This window comes from Carcharhinus amblyrhynchos, chromosome 17, assembly GCF_965287045.1.
Source record: "Carcharhinus amblyrhynchos chromosome 17, sCarAmb.v2.hapA, whole genome shotgun sequence".
Lineage (NCBI taxonomy): Eukaryota > Metazoa > Chordata > Chondrichthyes > Carcharhiniformes > Carcharhinidae > Carcharhinus > Carcharhinus amblyrhynchos.
The window spans coordinates 7,171,825-7,191,827 of record NC_137340.1 but is presented as its reverse complement, the minus strand read 5'-3'; the positions used below and the strand labels follow the sequence as shown (position 1 = coordinate 7,191,827).

The 20,003-nt window shown below is 45.4% G+C and overlaps 1 protein-coding gene across 10 annotated transcripts in view; it reads right to left on the bottom strand.

Annotated features, from left to right (window-relative positions):
- LOC145354308 (ankyrin-3-like) overlaps positions 1–20,003 on the bottom strand; it is a 736,920-nt gene that overhangs the window by 390,218 nt on the left and 326,699 nt on the right. The window contains exon 1 of one of the 10 annotated variants that reach the window (XM_080205438.1): positions 5,656–5,946. The exons of the other annotated variants lie outside the window; for them this stretch is intronic. Coding sequence (XP_080061564.1) covers positions 5,656–5,766 — 111 coding nt within the window. The 5' untranslated portion in view covers positions 5,767–5,946. Of the gene's footprint in view, positions 1–5,655; positions 5,947–20,003 lie in introns of those variants that run through there. 10 annotated transcript variants of the gene reach the window in all.

The window sequence follows — 20,003 nt, the reverse complement described above, 5'->3', positions numbered from 1 at the left end:
CTAATCAATGATAACTGTCTTTAAGCAAGTTGTGTTGAGTTCATCTCCTTAATCTCACAATGAGCTTAGATGGGATTTTCCAGCTCTACCCAGTGGCAGGATCTTCCAGTCCAGCTGAAGTCAATGGATTTTTGGCTGGCTGACTGTATCCATCACGGAGAGACCTGAGGGGCTGTAGCAGGAAAGTCCAGGCTTTTGTCTACTTGACGTCTTTAGCTTTTTTTTCCAAGATGGCACCAGAACGTGGCGACTTCTTGCAAGCTGTGCCCAGCATACCTTCAAATTCTCGTTCTCCGCTTCTAAAACTTCATCCTAACTCTTTCAAACTTTCTAAGCATCATTTAATTCAATCTATTTGGTGACCCTTTGGTTTGAAAGGACCTACCGCACATTAAGTTGATCTTTCTCGACACCGTAGCTATGACTGTAACACTACATTCTGCATCCTCTCCTTTCCTTCTCTGTGAACGGTACGCTTTGTTTGTGTAGCGCGCAAGAAACAATACATTTCACTGTAAACTAATGCGACATTAATAAATCAAATCAAATCACTGATCTATAATTTCCAGATATAATTGTTGAAACTTATTTAAACATTGCCATTCCCAGACGCTAAGAATCTTCTTCATTTCCTGAAATTATAATAATATCAGTTGTGGTTTTGTTAATTTCAACACCTAATTTGTTTAAAATGGATGGGTTCAAGGTGCCTGGGTCAGCTTATCTATTTTATCAGTATCTAATTTTTTTTTTAATAGTCATATTACAACAACTTGTATTTATAGTGCCTTTGAGGGAGTGAAATGTCCTGAGGCGTTTCACAAAGAGTATAATCAGACAAAGAAATTGGCACTGAGCTGAAAAAGGATTAATTAGGACAGCTGGTCAAAAAGCTTTGGTCAAAGAGGACAGATTTACGGGGGAGAGAGGGCGAGAGGCAAACAGGCTTAAGGTCCACTCGGCTGAAAGCACAGCCACCAATGATCGAACAAAGCAGGCAAGAGACCAGAATTCGAAGAGTACAGAGCTCTCAGAGGGTTTGTGGTCTGGAGGTGGTGGTGGAAATAGACAGGGTGGTGCCCAGGAGAAAACTGCAGATGTAGCATTCAAGGACTGGGAGCCAATCTGTCCGGAGTTTGCACCTGCTCCTCGTGTCTGCGTGGGTTTCCTCTGGGTACTCCGGTTTTCTCCCACACTCCACAAAGATGTGCATGTTAGGTGGATTGTCAGTGCTAAATTGCCCTTCAGTGTCCCAAGATATGTAGGTTAGGAGAATTAGCAGGATAAATATATAGGGTTACAGGGATGGGGTGTGGGATGCTCCATGTAAGATGCTCTGTGGGAGAGTAGATGCAGATTTGATGGGCTGAAAGGCCTCCTCCTGCACTCCAGGGATTCTATCATTCTATACTTGGACTGTCAGTTTAAGCCTAGGGAATAGAATCTGAGTGAAGGTGTAATGATTCCAGGTGAAGATTTGGAGGAAGTGAGTCGTTTCAGGTGCCTGGGATCAGTGGTGGCAGAAATTGGAAGTACGGAAATGGAAATGGAGCAACAGATTTGCTCTAGTGTAACTGGAAGAAATGCAATTGAATGTAATACAATCGAAATGTAACATCAGAGGAGCAACACTCTACAGGACAGTTGTGGGAGCAGCCTTGTTACCAAGTGCAGAAACAGGGGCAACATCAAGATGAAAGGAACAATGGCTAGATAGGAATGAGATGCAGATGCTGTCAGGGTGTGGAGTAACACAAAAGGATAAAATCAGGGATCAGTCGAGATAGTGGGAGCATTAGTAGCCAAGGGGGTGCTGATAGCCTGGAGTGGAAATGTGGGGAAGCAAGCAATGGACATGGGGCTGCCAAGAAGAAAGAGAGGAAGATCTAAGGCCAGATGGATGGGTGCACTGGCTAGAGACTTAAACATAGCGGGATTGGAGAGGAATGGGTGACTGACAGGAGGAGATGGAGGAGAGTGATCAACCGGTAATCTGGCAACCCCAAAAATAGAATTTGAAAGAGAAGAATAGAGGAAGAGGGGGCTAGTAGCTAATATCGATCAGCAAGGAGAGGTTTAGTGGCAGAATATGGTGCGAGTTAGGAGAGAAACAACTGAGTTTTGGATAGGTTCAAATTGAAGGAAGGTGGGTACCTGTCAGGAATGATAACAAAAACAAGGATGAAGGATTTTGCAGGACATTTCAATGATCTTCTCAATGTCCAGTAGCACTGCTGCCTCCAATATTACTCTCATTTCCCTCAATAACCATATTGACCTGTTTCCCTTTGACCGGTTTTAATTTAACCGATGAAGTTTGGCTGCAGTCCCAGCAATATTTCTGGAATTATTTCCCACTTTCCTATCATCATTCCAAAATCCCAAAAGTGCCAATCCCTTGTTTTGTGTTTTAAAATCCACAACATGTCTTTCAGGTATCTCCCGATGACATAACGGAAGTGAGATTGTCCAGACCCAAATGTACTGAAAACAGGTGAGCACACGCGATTGAGAGTCAGAGAATTGGAATGATTTTGCTCACATTTCTCTTTCCAGAACCAGCAATATTGCAGAGGAGAGGGATTGAGGAGACTTCTCACCTCCAGGTCCGCAGCTGATGTATTGGTTTGGTGCATTGGCCATGCTAAGTTCTTGCTCAGTGTACCCTGAATGTGGCGACTGGGGGATTTTCACACTAACTCTACTGCAGTATTAATGTCAGCCTACTTGTGACACTAATAAATAAACTTTAAAGAGATACGTGTGGTGCTCTATGGAGGAGACACCGGTCCATACTCTGCTCCAATTGGAACATAGGAACATGAGAATTAGGAGCGAGAAGGGTAATTCAACCCTCGAGCCCACTCTGCCATTTAACACGATCATGGTTGATCTTATCCTGGTCTCAACTCCCCTTTCCTGCCTGCTCCCCATAGCCTTTTATCCTGCTTTTCATCAGAAACAGATCTATCTCCTTCTTGAATCTGTTGATTGATGCCGCCCCATTGCACTCTGAGATAGATTCACAACCCTTCGAGGGAAGTAGTTTTTCCTCGCCTCGGTTTTGAACCTCCCTCCTCTCACTCTATATCTATGACCTCTTGTTCTAGATTGTCTCACAAGGAGGAACATCTGTTCAATGTCCATCTTATCAATCCCCTTTAGCATGTTCTATATCTCAGTCAGATCCCCCCTCATTCTTCTGAACTCTAGCAAGTACAAGCCCAGCTACTCAACCACTCCTTATACCACAGCCCTTCCATTCCTGGAATCAATCTGGTGAACGTCCATTGAACTGCCTCCAGTGCCATCACATCCTTCCTCAAGTAAGGAGACCAAAACTGGACGCAATACTCCAGGTTTGGCCTCACCAGTGCCTTGTACAATTGTAACAACACTTCTTCACTTTTAAAATCTAGCCCTTTTACAACTGGGAGGCAGGGACAGGGAGGGGCAGGGGCAGGAGACAGAAAATGTAACCAGCTGGATGCAAATACAAACCTACCATCAGCCACTCCTTGATGCATAGAGCCCATGCACTGACCTGCCACAAGGCAAAGCACCCTGCACCAGATCATTCCCTTACAAATTCCCATTCATTTGGCTGAAAATCTGTTGACTTTGCAGATGTTCCAAAACACAGAGAACAAAAAGGAAGGTACTGGAGCTGAGAGAGATGGCCCTGTTTTAACACGGGGTTCAAATTAGTTTGTGAACGTTTTTGGTGAAACATAGCAAGAAATGAGATGAACAGATAGTGGGCAGCTTAACAGCAGGGAAAGAACAATGGGATAGAGCAGTACAGGTGCTACATTGCAAAGCTAGTACATTCTTTGGCGATAGAATGTGTAACATACTGGACAGGACAACAGAGGTGCTATTTTCTGCAGGTTAGGAAAATAGGGGATACACACTAGCAGATCAGTTACTGAAAATCCACCAGGAATATACAAGTCCCTCAGTAGTTGCCTGGTGCCCCATTAATAACTATTTGGTGCACTATTTTTATTCAGGCTGATTTTCAAGGAAACATGCAGAAGGCATAGTAACAGCACCATCCCAGAGAGAGTGCAGGAGTTCCAGCCCTGCCTCCAGCTCTGCATCAAATTCCTTCCAACTCAACGAGTGGCCAACTCCACACGTTCGGGGGCTATAAATAAGGCTGGTTCCGTTCTGGCAGTCCAAAGACCCCAGGACAGCACAAAGAGCGGTGATAAATCCCATGAACCAACATCCATGTACTACAGCAATATAACAACGGGGGATGGGGGGAACACTTCACCATGGACACAACCGTGACCTCTAACCAGCGGGACAGGGGTAAACTGCCCACTCACTATTCTTTACTCAGGCGGTCATTCTCATATGCCAATGGATCAGAGCACTGGATCAAGTCCAGATCCTTGGTTTACACTTATGATAAGAAACACACACACACACAGTCCTAACATGCCCCTGTCATTCTGAAGTCTCAAGCAAATGGTCACTAATGTAACAATATCGTTTGTCCTTTGCTGGTAATTTTTTTTGGGGGGGAAAAAAGGTGTGTCTCTGGTGTCAAATCCGAGTGCCACTGCTATTGAGGTCAACAAATCCACAGAGGGGGAGGGAGATGACTGAAGGAGGGAAAGGCAAGGTCTGCAGATCCTTGTTTGTGCCGTTCACACATCGTTCAGTGGTAACTGCATTTTGTGGCGAGATGAAGCCCACGATTGTTTGACATCAAGGGCATTTAATAAAAAAGGGAGAGGTAACACGGCAATGCAGAGGAGAGGCTCCAGCCCAGTGGATTTACCATCACACTGACCGCACCTCATCGGAGTTAGAGAAACCACACTCAGTTTCCAAAAATCACACCATAATTTATCTTAAAAACACCATCCCGCTGAATTACTTGGAGGGGCCGGCGGCGCTTGCCTGCAGGATTGCAACAATAGAATTTAAACGCAGCCCCCAGACAATAAGGACGTCAAGTCACAAGGCTCCCAAATGCATTGCACAGCGAGAGATAATTGTGGGAGTGTATGGGTTAAGTTCATATAGAACACAAATGTGCCTATCGTTAATTATCTCCCCAAAAATAGAAGCAGCATTAACTTGCTTCAAATGAGGGCAGCAAACTGAACTGGTGTTTATTGTCCTTTTTGGTTTGTGTGTGTGTGCGCGCTTTCTAAATTGTTCCTTTTAAGGGGGACGGTTCCTTGTGTGTGTTAGATATCATTTAATTGCGCAAGTAATCTCAATACATGGATCCCAATTCCACTTGGATGCTCCCGCACACTCTCACTGTCCCAGGGCGTGAATTTAAAGCCCTTTTTTTTCAAAAATCTGGAACAGATGGATATATATAAAATAATTTGCAGCAGCAAATAATGCCTAGTGAAATTTAAATCCACCCTGCCTCTTCTCTGGAGGAACCCCATCCGCGCACCGACACTGCAGAACACATCCAGAAATTAGAGAGGAAAAAAAAATTCTGCAAACAAAAATCCTGGAAGGAAATCAACTGCAAACATATACACAGAGAGAGAGAGAGAGCAAGGTATGCTCTGAAGTGCAGAGGCTCCCTTCATGCAGACCTGACAATGGGGTTTTAATTACATGCTCCATTGTATGGGAATCAGAACAATGGGATTTGTCCATTTGCCCAGATACCTTTCTCTTCCGATCCCGGGATCGTTTCCGATGCTTTTTGACCACTTTTTCCTCCTCGGTCGCAGCTTCCAGTTCCCGGTTTTTCTTGATGTGGGATGCAGCGTGAGCCATCCTGGACACGGATTAATATCTGACCAGATGCAACGGCTCGGCAAAGGTACAACAATCCTTGGCAACCTTGTACAGCCAGTGCTCTCAGCAACTGTGCTCCCCTGTCTCCCTGCTTGTAGTCACCGACTGAGGAATTAAAACGGTGGCAGGTAATCATCACTCAGACAAATGCAGGGGGGCTAGTGAGACATTTTTTTCTCTCCCTCTGTTGGGTTCCTTTTTATCCACCCCTGCAGCCGTTAGGAGGAGAGAGTACAGCCATTCTGATGCATTTGGAGAAAGTCAGCAGGGATAGTGAGGGCAGTATTATGGATATAGCCGCTCCTGCCACCAATTGGAACTGCCTAAGTGACTTCAATGAAGGGGGGAGAGGGAAAGAAGGGGGGGGGGAATCCTGCAAGGGGTAATATTTATATCAGGAGATGTATAAGTAAACAGCTAAACATTCACCCATTTGTTAACTCCCTGAACAGCTCTGAGAATGCTTTTGATTTTTGACTTGGAAATGCAGGCGAGGAGACACATCAAACATGCGATGCAGTAAAATAGGTCCGCTGATGCAGGGAGGAGATGCATTCCGTTTCAATTCCTCCCACACATTATTGTGTGTGTGTGTGGAAGCCTCATGTCCCGGGCAGCCCCACATTCTCCCCTAATCTGGCACATTCCACCACCAATCTGTGTTTCAATGTATCCCTCATGTTAACTGTGGCCAAAAAAAAAGCTTCCCCTAGCGGGCTGGCTCCTCACTGTGCACCGCACGGCAGATTATAAATATGTAATCACACCGGCTCACAACACAAAACGCTCCAGTTCTCAGGGCGATCCCTACAGCTAACCTCCAACCAGTACGGAAGGGTAAAAGAGAGACAGAGGGGGAGAAAAAAATCCTGTTTTCTCCAGAATGATACCATCCGCTTAAATATCCCCATTTGGAGCCACAATCATCCTTAAAATTATTTGATTGTGTTTTTTTTTGCCACCTGCGTCCGTGGTGCCACTGACTGCAGCTTTTGAATATTCATGATAGGTGGGAGAAGAGATGTGGAGAGTAACTAGCACAGGCCCAGAATGTAGTAATACCTGAATCTATAGATAGAAAATGGAGTTTTCGCCTTGGAATATGAAATGAACAGACTGCAGCAGTCATACAGCAGGGGCATCTCCACAAGCTGCCTAATTCCCAGAGAGAGACAGGGTAACAATGCCACAAATTGTTACATTCTTGTAGGCGACCAAACAAAAAAAATGACCATTGATAGCCTAGATAAAAGGATAATTATTAAATCCTTTGCTGTTGCCCAACAAAGGGTTGGACACAGTGGCACTTCTACATTTTCTTTTCAGAAAAAGGCTTCTTTTGGAACACGCTATGTGGCCAGAATGCTGCTTTTATTTATAATGCGGGCTATGGTTTATTAAGGAAAGGGGTGTGTGTATAATGCGGGCTATGGTGTATTGAAAGAAGGGGTTTTATTTATAATGCGGGCTGTGGTTTATTAAGGAAAGGAGGTTTATTTATAATGCGGGCTATCGTTTATTGAAAGAAGGGACTTTATTTACAATGCCGGTTGTGGTTTATTAAAGAAAGGGGGTTTGTTTATAATGCGGGCTATAGGTTATTATAGAAAAGGGTTTATTTATAACGCGGGCTATGGCTAATTAGGGAAAGGGGTTTATTTATAATGCGGGCTGTGGTTTGTTAAGGAACAGGGGTTTAATTATAATGCGTTATTATGGGTCATTAAGAAAAGAGGGTTTATTTATAATGCGGGCTATGGGTTATTGAAAGGGGATTTATTTATAATGCGAGCTATGGGTTATTAAGGAAAGGGTATTTTTCTTACCCCTTTTTTGGTTACATCAGCGAAATAGAGGAGCCCATTCCAGTGGGAGGTTGAGGGAGTGTGATACCCCTCTACCGCTGGAGGTAGAGACATGGCAAGGAAGGCTGTGCGAAATGAGAGTTATTAACGTTCGGTAATTTATTTAAGATATCAGTAAAGGTTTCTTCGTCAATGCATCGCCCCATCTAAAGGACGGTTATGTCAGTCAGCTCCCCTCTCACTGGGAGATCGTACTGCTGGGCTGCTAATGGTTACAGTGTGCACACAGTCCAAGTCTCATCCATCCTGCTTCCCGGGCACTGGCAGCGAAGATGATAAAAGCCAAATGGGTGAAAAGTGACCGAAATGGTGAGTCTTTACTCCACACGGAATGTTTAAGTGGCAGGGCACACTCCAGCCAAAACTGATGTCTGCGGTTTGACCGATTGTGAGAAATAAACGCATGATGCAGGCGAGGAACCGAGCCAGAGCAGTTTGTGTATCTGAAGTTCCCATTTGTCTGTTTTACATTGAAATGAGGATAATGACAGAGAGCAGCAAACACAAATCAGCATCAATCAGTAAATTGCAATAACAATGGCACTGATACATTAACCTGGAAATGACAAGTGTGTTATGTGACACCAAATGTTAAATTGGATACCTAATGTATGTATGGAGGGTGAGAGTATGTGTATGAACAAGTGTGAAAGCATGAGTGTGAGAGAATGTGTATGAGTGTGAAAGATTATGTGTGTGTGTGTGTGAGAGTGTATGTGTGTGTCTATATATTTGTCCTGAGAGGGTGTTTGGGGAGGGCGAGGAATGTTTATTTATGTATGGGGGGAAGAATGTGAATGGGAGAGTGTGTGGGGGAGAGAATGTATTTGTGTGCGTGGGGGGGGGGGGTGAGTGTGTGTGTGTGTGTGGGGGGGGGTGTTGTGTGTGTGTGTGGGGGGGTGTGGGGGGGGGGTGAGTGTGTGTGCGTGCGAGAGAGACATAGAAGTTTATGGCATGGAAATAGGCTCTTCAGTCCAACTTGACCACGCCACCCAGTTTTTAACCACTAAGCTAGTCCCAATTGCCCATGTTTGGCCCATATCCCTCTATACCCATCTTACCCATGTAACTGTTTAAACGCTTTTTAAAAGACAAAATTGTGCCCACCTCTACTATTGCCTCTGGCGACTCATTCCAGACACTCACCACCGTCTGAGTGCAAAAAATGCCCTTTTGTATCTCTCCCCTCTCACCTTAAACCTATGCCTTCTAGTTTTAGACCCTCCTGTCTTTGGCAAAACATGTTGACTATGTGCCTTATCTATGCCTCTTATTATTTTATAGATCTCTATAAGATCACCCTAAGCTCCTATGCTCCAGAGAAAAAAGTCCCAGTCTATCCAGCTTTTCCTTCTAACTTGAACCATCAAGTCCCAGTGGCATCCTAGTAAATCTTTTCTGCACCCTTATCCTTTCTATAATAGGGTGACCAGAACTGTACACAGTATTCCGAGTGTGGCCTTACTGTTTGCACAACTTCAACAAAATGTCCCAACTCCTGTATTCAATTTTCTGACCAATGAAACCAAGAATGCCAAATGCCTTCTTCACCAACCTGTCCATCTGTGACTTTCAACATGCTATGAACCTGTAGTCCTAGATCTCTCTGTTCTATAACTTGCCCCAACTTCCTACCATTACTGAGTAGGTCCTGTCCTGATTCAATCTACCAATCTACCTAATATTTATCTAAATTCAACTCCATCTGCCATTCATCAGCCCACTGGCCCAATTGATCAAGATCCCTTTGCAATCCTGGATAATCTTCTTCACTGTCCACTATGCTACCAATCATGGTGTCATCTGCAAACCTACTAACTATGCCTCCTAAATTTTCATCAAAATCATTAATACAAATAAGAAATAACAGTGGACCCAGCACCAATCCCTGAGGCACACTGCTGATCACAGGCCTCCAGTTTGAAAAATAACCCTCTACAACATCCTCTGTCTTCTATCATCAAGATGTGGAGATGCTGGCATTGAACTGGGGTAAACACATTAAGAAGTCTCACTATACCAGGTTAAAGTCCAACAGGTTTATCTGGTAGCAAAAGCCACTAGCTTTCAGAGCGCTCACTACTCCTTCTTCAAGTGAGTGGGATTTCAGAGAGAACCTTGGATTCATGTCACACTATCTGTAACCTCCACAACTTGCCTAGGCTTGCAAAATCTCACTAACTGTCCCAGCTGGAGACAATACACATCTCTTTAGCCTGTGCTTAACCCCCTCTCCATTCAAATTGTCTGTACCTTTAAGACTTGATTACCCGTAAAGACTCGCATTCCAACCATTATTTTGTAAATTGAGTTTGTGTCTTTATATGTCCTGTTTGTGAACTGAAATCCCACTCACCTGATGAAGGACCAGCGAGTGTTCCAAAAGCTTATTTGCTACCAAATAAACCTATTGGACTTTAACCTGGTGTTGTGAGACTTCTTATTCTGCCATCAAGCCAATTTTGTACCTCACTGTGGTTCCCATAGATTTAACCTTATTCAACAATCTACCATATAGTACCTTGCCAAAGGCCTTGCTTAAGTCCACGTAGACATCAACTGCTCATCTACTTCCTTGGTTACCCCTTCAAAAAACTCAATCAATTTCTTGAGACATGATTTTCCACTCACAAAGCCATACTGACTGTTCCTAATCAGTCTTTGCCTCTCTAATGCCTGTAGATCCTGTCTCTCAGAATATCTAACAACTTACCCACTACAGACATTAGGCTCACTAGTCTGTAATTCCCAGGCTTTTCCTTGCAGCCTTTCTTAAACAAAGACACAACATTTGCCACCCTCCAATAAAGAACGAAAAGAAGAAAATTACAGCACAGGAACAGGCCCTTTGGCCCCCCAAGCCTGCAGTGACCATGCAGCCCAACTGAACTAAAGCCCCCTACTCTTCTGGGAACCATATCCCTCCATTCCCATCCTTTTCATGTATTTATCCAGATGCCCCTTAAAAGTCACTATTGTATTTGCTTCCACTACCTTCCCCAGGCACTCATCACCTTCTGGTAAAAAAAACTTGCCTCATACATCTCCTTTAAACATTGCCCCTTGCACCTTAAACCTATGCTCCCGAGTAATTGACTCTTCCACCTGAGAAAAAGCTTCTGACTATCCATTCTGTCCATGTCCCTCATTATCTTGTAGACTTCTATCAGGTCGCCCCTCACCTCCATCATTCCAGTGAGAATAAATCAAGTTTCTCCAACCTCTCCTCGTAGCTAGTGCCTTCCATGCCAGACAACATCCTGGTAAATCTTTTCTGTACCCTCTCCAAAGCCTCCACATCCTTCTGGTAGTGTGGTGACCAGAGTTGAACACTATATTCCAAGTACGATCTAACTAATGTTCTAAAAAGCTGAACGTTACTTGCCAATTTTTAAACTTAATGCCCCAGCCAATAAAGACAAGCATGCTGCATGCTTTCTTGGCTACCTTCTCCACCTGCGTTGCCACTGTCAGTGACCTGTGTGCCTGTATACCCAGATCCCTCTGCCTATCGATACTCTTAAAGGTTCTGCCATTGACTGTATATTTCCTATCTGTATTAGACCTTCCAAAATGCATTACCTCACATTTGTCCAGATTAAATTCCATCTGCCATCTCTCTACCCAAACCTCCAACTAATCTATATCCTGCTGTATCCTCTGATGGTCCTCATCACTACCCGCAAATCCACTGACCTTTGTGTCGTCTGCAAACTTACCAATCAAACCAGTTACATTTTCCTCATATATATATATTATAAACAGCAAAGGTCCCAGCACTGATCCCTGAGGAACGCTACTTGTCACAGCCCTCCATTCAGAAACACTGAACGCTGCTACCCTCTATCTTCTATGATTGAGCCAGTTTTGTATCCACCTTGCCCGCTCACCTCTGATCCCATGCAACTTCACCTTCTGCACCAGTCTGCCATGAGGGACCTTGTCAAAGGCCTTACTGAAGTCCATGTAGACAATATTCACTGCCCTACCCTCATCAATCATCTTTGTCACTTCCTCGAAAAACACAATCCAGTTCGTGAGACATGACCTCCCCTTCACAAAACCATGTTGCTTCTCGCTAATATGTTCACTTATTTCCAAGTGAGGGTAAATCCTGTCTCGAAAAACCATCTCCAATAATTTCCTTACCACTGACGTAACATTGACCAGCCTGTAATTACCTGGATTATTCTTGCTACCCTTCTCAAACAAAGGAACAACGTTGGCTATTCTCCAATCCTCTGGGACCTACCCTGGAGCCAGTGAGGTTACAAAGATTTCTCTCAAGGCCCCAGCAATTTCCTCCCCTGCCTCTCTCAGTATTTTGGGGGAAATCCCATCAGGCCCTGACGACTTGTCTACCTTAATGTTTCTCAAGAAACCCAATATCTCTTCTTTTTTGATCTCAACACGATTGAAACTATCTACACATCTTTTCCCAGATTCATCACCCATCAAGTCCTTCTCTTTGGTGAATACTGATGCAAAGTACTCATTTGGTACCCCATCCATTTTCTCTGGCTCCTTGCATAGATCCCCTTCCTTGTCCTTGAGTGGGCCAACCCTCTCCCTGGCTACCCTCTTGCTCTTTATATATGTATGAAAAGTCATGGGATTTTCCTTAATCCTGCTGGCCAATGATTTTTCATGACCCCTTTTAGCCGTCCTCACTCCTTGCTTAAGTTTCTTTCTACTTTTCTTGTATTCCACACTTGCTTCTTGTGTTCCCAGCCTCCTAGCCTTGACAAATGCTTCCTTTTTCTGTTTGACTGGGCTCACAATACCTCTCGTTATCCAATGTTCCCAAAATTTGCCATACTGATCCTTCAGCCTTACAGGAATGTGCCGGCTCTGAATGCCTATCAATGTCGGCAATCTTTAGGCACCTCACCTGTGGTTAGCAATGATTGATTTAAATATCTCTGCTAGGGGACCTGCAATTTCCTCCCCAGCCTCCCACAACGTCCTGGGATACATTTCACCAGGTCTCAGGGATTTACCGACCTTGATGTGCTTTAAGACTTCCAGCACCGCCTTCTCTATAACACATACACTCCTCAAGACATCACTATTTATTTCCCCAAGTTCCTGAATATCCATGCCTTTGTCGACAGTAAACACAGATGAGAAACACTCATTTAGGATCTCACCCATCTCTTGTGGATCTGCACATATATGACCTTGTTGCTCCTTAAGAGGCCCTACTATCTCTCCAGTTACTCTTTTGCCCTTTATGTATTTGTAGGAACTCTTTAAATTCTCCTTTACCTTACATGCCAAAGCAATCACATATTTCCTTTTTGTTAACCTGATTTCTCTCTGAACTCTGTTTCAACCCCCTCAATATTTTTCAAGGGATCCATTTGTGTGTGTGTGTGCGCGAGCGCGAGGGAGAGGCGCGTGTGTGTGTTTGCGTGCAATCCTGCTCAACCACTGAAAGCTTTAGACAGCATTAGAAACATTTTTCTCAACTTATAGGTTTAAGAGTTCATTTATGCGCCTGTATATTTAATCACTCCATCATTGGCTGTTCTGCTTTCCACTCCCGTGGCCTCATCACCACTCTCTCCTTTTCTCAGCTGCTCCTAGAAAGCTCATTGTAAGATCAAGCTTTTGGCCAGATTCCTGATATCACCTTCTGTGGCCCAGTGTCAAAAATGTCAATGTTGTTATTGATATTGCTCTTGCCAGCTTTGATTACACGTGCTATACAACATGTCCTAACTAACTTGCAAAGACCAATCGACTCTTCAGCACTAATGACAAATAAAAATGCAGAAAATGCTGGATAGACTGAGCAGGTCTGGAAGCATCTGTGGAGAGCGAGACAGAGTTTACACGGAGTCCGAATGACACTTCTTCATAGACCTCAGCACTGGCAGGCCCCACTCAGCTACTTCCGGAGTCCAAAAATGTACAGGTTAGGTTGATTGGCCAAGCTAAATTGTGCCTTAGCATCAGAGGGATTAGCAGGGTAAATATGACAGGTTACAGGAATGAGGACCTGGGCGGAATTGTAGTCGATGCAGAGTCAATGGGCCAAATGGCCTCCTTCTCACTGTAGGAATCCAATGTTGAGAAAGGACTAAATGTTTCCCCTTCTGGGGCAATCTAGTTTAGATTTTTTTTTTAGTTTATTTATTATTGTCACAAGCAGTCTTACATTTACACTACAATGAAGTTACTGTGAAAATCTTCTAGTTGCCACACTCCGACACCTGTTCGGGTACACTGAGGGAGAATTTAGCACGGCCAAATGCACCCTAACCACCACATCTTTCGGATTCAGGGAGGAAACCAGAGCACCCAGAGGAAACCCATGCAGACACGGGGAGAACGTGCAGACTTTGCACAGGCACCCAAGCCGGGAATCAAACCTGGGTCCCTGACGCTGTAAGGCAGCAGTGCTAACCATGCCACCAGCTAGAACAAGAGATCACAGGTATAGGTTGAGAGATGGTAAATTTAAGACTGAAATGGGGGGGCACTACTTCTCACAGAGGGTGGCGAATTTGTGCAACTCGCTGCCCCATAGCACGGTGGAGTCGGAATCATTGAATGGTTTCAAGAAGGAGGTAGACATATTTCTGGTAAAAATGGGTTAAAGGGATGTGTGGAATGGGTAGGGATTTGGATTTGAGACCAGGGAGAGATGATATGATTGAATGGCGGAGCAGGCTGGAAGGACTAAATTTGCCGACTTCTGCCCAGACTTCCTATGTTCCTATCCATAGGACAGCGACAGCACGGAGGCAGCTGTGTTGCGATGGTGCTCACTTTCTGAATGGCTCACCGATTGCCATCCTCCTGTCTTCTCCCCATACTCCTGTCCTTCCTTATACTTAGTATTTGTTGGCTACCAACATCCTTTTGGAAACAGCCAGTGGGATATCTGTGTAAACCTGACTGCTGCCACAGTAATCTCCCTGGTGCCAGTGAGTATGTCGCCAGTGTGTAACAGAGCAGCTGCCACTGCCAGGTAGCTGGTCAAGCTTTGCAACTGAAGTGACAATCAGTTTCATCTTCCCTCTCGCACAAAATTAATTTCAGTCATTGAAGTTGAGCTGAATTGCTTCCAACTTTAAATGTTTGTGGTTTGCGCAAGAAAATGTATGCATTTAGGTTACAAATGCCACAAGAGCAAGTCAGAGGCTAGGAACACTGCGGTGAGTAACTCACCTCCTGACTCCCAAAGCCAATCCACCATCTACAAGGCACAAGTCAGGAGTGTGATGGAATACTCCCCACTTGCATGGATGGGTGCGGCTCCAACAACACTCAAGAAACTCAATACTTTCCCACTTGATTGGCACCACATCCACAAACATCCACTCCCTCCACCACCGACCCTCAGTAGCAGCAGTGTGTACCATCTACAAGATGCACTGCAGCAATTCATCAAAGATCCTGAGGCAGCACCTTCCAAACCCACCACCACTTCCATCTAGAAGGACAAGGGCAGCAGGTACGTGGGAACACCATTACCTGTAAGTTCGCCTCCAGGCCACTCACCATCCTGACTTGGAAATATATCACTGCTCCTTGGTAGTCGCTGGATCAAAATCCTGGAATTCTCTCCCTAACAGCATTGTGGGTGAACCCACAGCACGTGGACTGCAGCGATTCAAGAAGGCAGCTCACCACCACCTTCTCAGGGGTAACTAAGGATGGGCAATAAATGCTGGCCAGCCACGAACAAATAAAAAAATTAGGTCGGACCTTTCAGAACCTCGGGATGGTCCATTCACTTTAGAGTAAAAATACAGTCACTGTTGTGATGTAAGACACGTGGCAGCCAATCTGCCCACAGCAAGCTCACATAAACAGCAATCAAATAAATTACCTGAGAATGTTAGTTGAGGAATAAATATTTGCCAAATACACAATGCCACTAGAGAAATTTAAAACAAAACTCTTAGTGCGTGTCGCTGAGGCGGCACACTCAAAAACAACTGGAAGCCAAAGAGGCAAACTCAGTTAATGGCCTCAGTGATCCCACTTAATAATACTGTCTGCACACTTCATCAGCTACTTCGGTTCAGCAAAGGAGCAATTTCCTCAATAGCAAACTGCTTATCATACTAGCTCGGAGACCAGCTACCAGTCAACTTGAAGATTCTCATCCTGACGTCAGGCCTAGTGTGCACCAACCACTTCGTCACAATGATGGATATACTTACAGCCAACTGGTAACAAAGCTCCAGCAGGCATCTCCTGCCTCACTCTGTCCCATTGTGAAATTCATCAAACACGAACTGAGTGCCCAAATACAGGTCTCAAAGTCAATGGCTGTCTCGGAATAATCTCACGAAGCACCTGGTGTGTTTAACCACAACACAGGATGACTGGGTGGGAAAGACTCCCACACAGTGTCACTGGGGATGGGGGGGGCATCCCTGCACAGGGTCACTGGGGGGAGATTCCCATGCAGGGTCAGTGGTGAAGGACACCCCCCCACCCCACCCAAGCAGGGTCAGTGGCGAGGGACCACCCCCCGTGTGGGGTCAGCGGTGAAGGACCACCCCACCCCCCTGCAATGGGGTCAGCGGCGAGGGACCCCCGCCCAGTGTGGGGTCAGCAGCGAGGGACCCCCGCCCAGTGTGGGGTCAGCAGCGAGGGACCCCCCAGTGTGGGGTCAGCAGCGAGGGACCCCCCAGTGTGGGGTCAGCGGCGAGGGACCCCCGCCCAGTGTGGGGTCAGCAGCGAGGGACCCCCCCTAGTGTGGGGTCAGCAGCGAGGGACCCCCCAGTGTGGGGTCAGCGGCGAGGGACCCCCGCCCAGTGTGGGGTCAGCAGCGAGGGACCCCTGCCCAGTGTGGGGTCAGCAGCGAGGGACCCCCGCCCAGTGTGGGGTCAGCAGCGAGGGACCCCCCAGTGTGGGGTCAGCAGCGAGGGACCCCCCCCGTGCAGGGTCACTGGGGGGAGATCTCTATACTTTCTCTTTCATAAAGCATAATTGTGTGGATTTCAAAAAACAAGGAGTGTGCAATATTTGATTGCTCTGTCAATGTTATGAATGTTTTTAAAATATTTGCTGAAAATCTCCTGCTGAGTGTATTCCTCTCACTCAGTCACATGATCCAGCCTGAGCACTATCTGACATCAATCGCTCCCATTCAGCTGGGAACACACTTCCCTGCCAATCCCAACACCCAGTCTGGCACTTCACTGGATTGAAAGAGAGTTCCTTAGGAATACCAGCTCAGGAAGATGAGTTCTCAAGGGGCAGTGAGGGATGGCTGCAAATACTGGCTTAGTCACTGACACTTACATCCTATGACAGAATAGCCAGTCAGCCAGTCTCCCTGTAGTGATGTTTATATCCAACTTCCCTTTGCACATTAACTTTATGAGCTTGTGACTCAGATAACATTGGATAGCACAGATCAGACCTACTCCAGAGCCACGCTCTCCATCACTGCCTCCGTTTGTCTTGCTGAAATATTCTTCTTTTCCATTTACGGTAAAAGAGGCAGCACGGTGACACAGTGGGTTAGCACCGCTGCCTCACAGCGCCAGGGACCCAGGTTCAATTCCCAGCTTGGGTCATTGTCTGTGCGGAGTCTGCACATTCTCCCTGTGTCTGCGTGGGTTTCCTCCGGGTGCTCCGGTTTCCTCCCACAGTCCGAAAGATGTTCTGGTTAGGTCCATTGGCCGTGCTAAATTCTCCCTCAGTGTACCTGAACAGGCGCCGCAGTGTGGCGACTAGGAGATTTTCACAGGAACTTCATTACAGTGTTAATGTAAGCTTACTTGTGACACTAGTAAATAAGCTTGAAAAAATACTTAAACTTAAAAGCAGGATCACAGAGTTTGGGATTCCCCACACAAAAAAAACTCTGGTTTAGCTTTACATTTAATGCCAGCAATGCAATATTGTGGATCAATAAATCTAGGCCCCATTTCCTCTCCAACACCAGCGGGACTAAACTGATGACATCAAAATGCTGTGATGGTCACCCGTCATTCAAACTGAGTGAGGAAATTGCGGCCATTTCCCACCAAGTAAACTCCAGTGAGAAGATCTCATTCAGGTTAAGTCTTTATTTTAACCTTTCCTGTACGCCTTCCATGGGAGCCTTGAGTCCTGGCCTTCCCCAGACTCTTCCCACCACCATCACACTGCTGATGGGTGACTTCAAGAAAATCCGCCACACCCAAACCATCACCACCACCACCTACCCCCCCGCCCCAACCCTCTCAATCCACCAACACCCACACAACTTTAAACCTCATGACCACAAGTTAGGAGTTACAGGCTCGTCTTTAGTTAAGCTTAAGGTTAGTCCAACGTACCACATAGGGAGATAAACTTGGAAGGAGACAAGAGGAGAAATTTACAGCAATGATTTTTGAAATGAGTGATTCAGAAATGGAGAAGTCTTGTGACGCAGTGGGTAGTGCCCCTGCCTCTGGGCCAGAAGCTGCGGGTTCAAGACCCACACCAGGACTTGGGATATATTTATAATGTAGCCAAACAGATTGATCATCACTCTGCAAATCCTTCCAATGCAATGATGACAACACCAAAGATGCGCTGGTTAGGTGGACTGGCCATGCTACACTGTCCCTTAGTGTCGGGGGATTAGCAGGGTAAATATATGGGGTTAGAGGGGTAGAATCTGGACGTGATTGTTGTCAGTGCAGGCTTGACAGTCTGACTGGTCTCCTTCTGCAGTGTAAAGATTCTATAAGTTACCAACACGGCCAGCCATGTTTGACATTGATCTTTTTTCCATCATCCTTGCTGCTTAACGTAGTTCGACACTTCAAGAAAAGACATAATTTACCCCTTGAATGGCCAACTACTCAAATACGTAAACCATAAAATCGGGACTTCAAGACTATTTTCGTTGCCTGTATCCTGGTCCTGCTTCCATCATTGCAAATCTAACACCAGATGCGTCAAACTAATTTGAGAGCTGAACTTCCTCACAAGCCAAAGCCACAACACATTCAGAAGATGAGGAGAATTTATTTCACGCCATGAGTTATCATGATTTGGAATGCTTGTAAGGGTGCTGAAAGCAGATTCAAGAGCCACTTTCAAAAGGGAATTGGATATATTAGTTGAACAAGAAAAGAAATTGCGGTGCAGCGGAGAAGGAGCAAAGGAGTGGGACTAATTGGATAGTATTTTCAGAGAGCTATCAGAGGCACAGTGGGCTCCTTTTCTGTTGTATGATGTGAACGAAGAGCAGGAGGAGGCCATTCTGCCCTTTGAACTTGTTCCACCATTTAATAGGATCATGGCTGATCTGATAGTGACCTTAAATCTGATTCCCACCTAACCCCGATAATCTTTCACCCCCTTGTTTACCAAGAATCTATCCACGTCTGCCTTAATAATATCCAAAAGCTCTGCTTTTCAGGAAGAGAACTCCAAAGATTCCCAATGCTCAGAGAGAAAATAATTGACTTATCTCTTTTTTAAATGATGTTTAAATATCTCATTTTTAAACCGTGACCCCTGGTTCTAGATTCTCCTACAAAAGGAAACATCTTGTCCACATCTGCCCTGTCAAAACCCCTCTGGAGCTTATATGTTTCAATCAATATGATTTCAACACTGTCAGCCCTCATCTGCATAGGCCTAGGTGAGCAATCACTTGAGGTGAGGTTTACGGTCTTAAGTCTTTTACCCAGACTGGTTTCATTTTTGACCCACTGTGGGAATCATAGAATCCCTTCAGTACAGAAGGAGGCCATTCATCCCATCAAACCTGCACCGACAACAATCCCACCCTATTCCACAACCCCACATATTTTCCCTGCGAATCCCACCCCCGCCGAAACTTGGGTCAATTTAGCGTGGCCAATCAACCGAACCTGCACATCTTTTGAACAGTGGGAGAAAACCGGAGTAAACCCATGCAGACATGGGGAGAATGTGCAAACTCCTCCCAGACAGTGACCCAAGCCAGGAATCGAACCAGGGTCCCTGGCGCTGTGAGGCAGCAGTGTTAACCACTGTGCCACCGTGCCAGGAAGGATGAGGACAATGGCACAAAAGCTTAGGATTTGCCTGCAATTAAAAGCCATCTCCTAACCCATCCCATTACCCAGCCCTTTTTTAAAAAAATAAAGTGCTGATTAATCTGCTAACGTGTTTCAAACATCTTTGGGTTGGATTGTGCAGTCAGCGCTCATGCTCACTGTATACCTCAAAGAAAGATGCTCCCAACACCTTTCCCAACACCAGTTTACATATAATACCAAGTCAAGGAGAGCTCCAGCTGGACAGCAGCAATATCAACAAGCAAAATAAGCAACTAATCATATTAAGAACTCTCATTGACAGCAAGTCAGGAAGTTAAAAGCACTGAAACTGTTCGACCTTCATTACATTTTT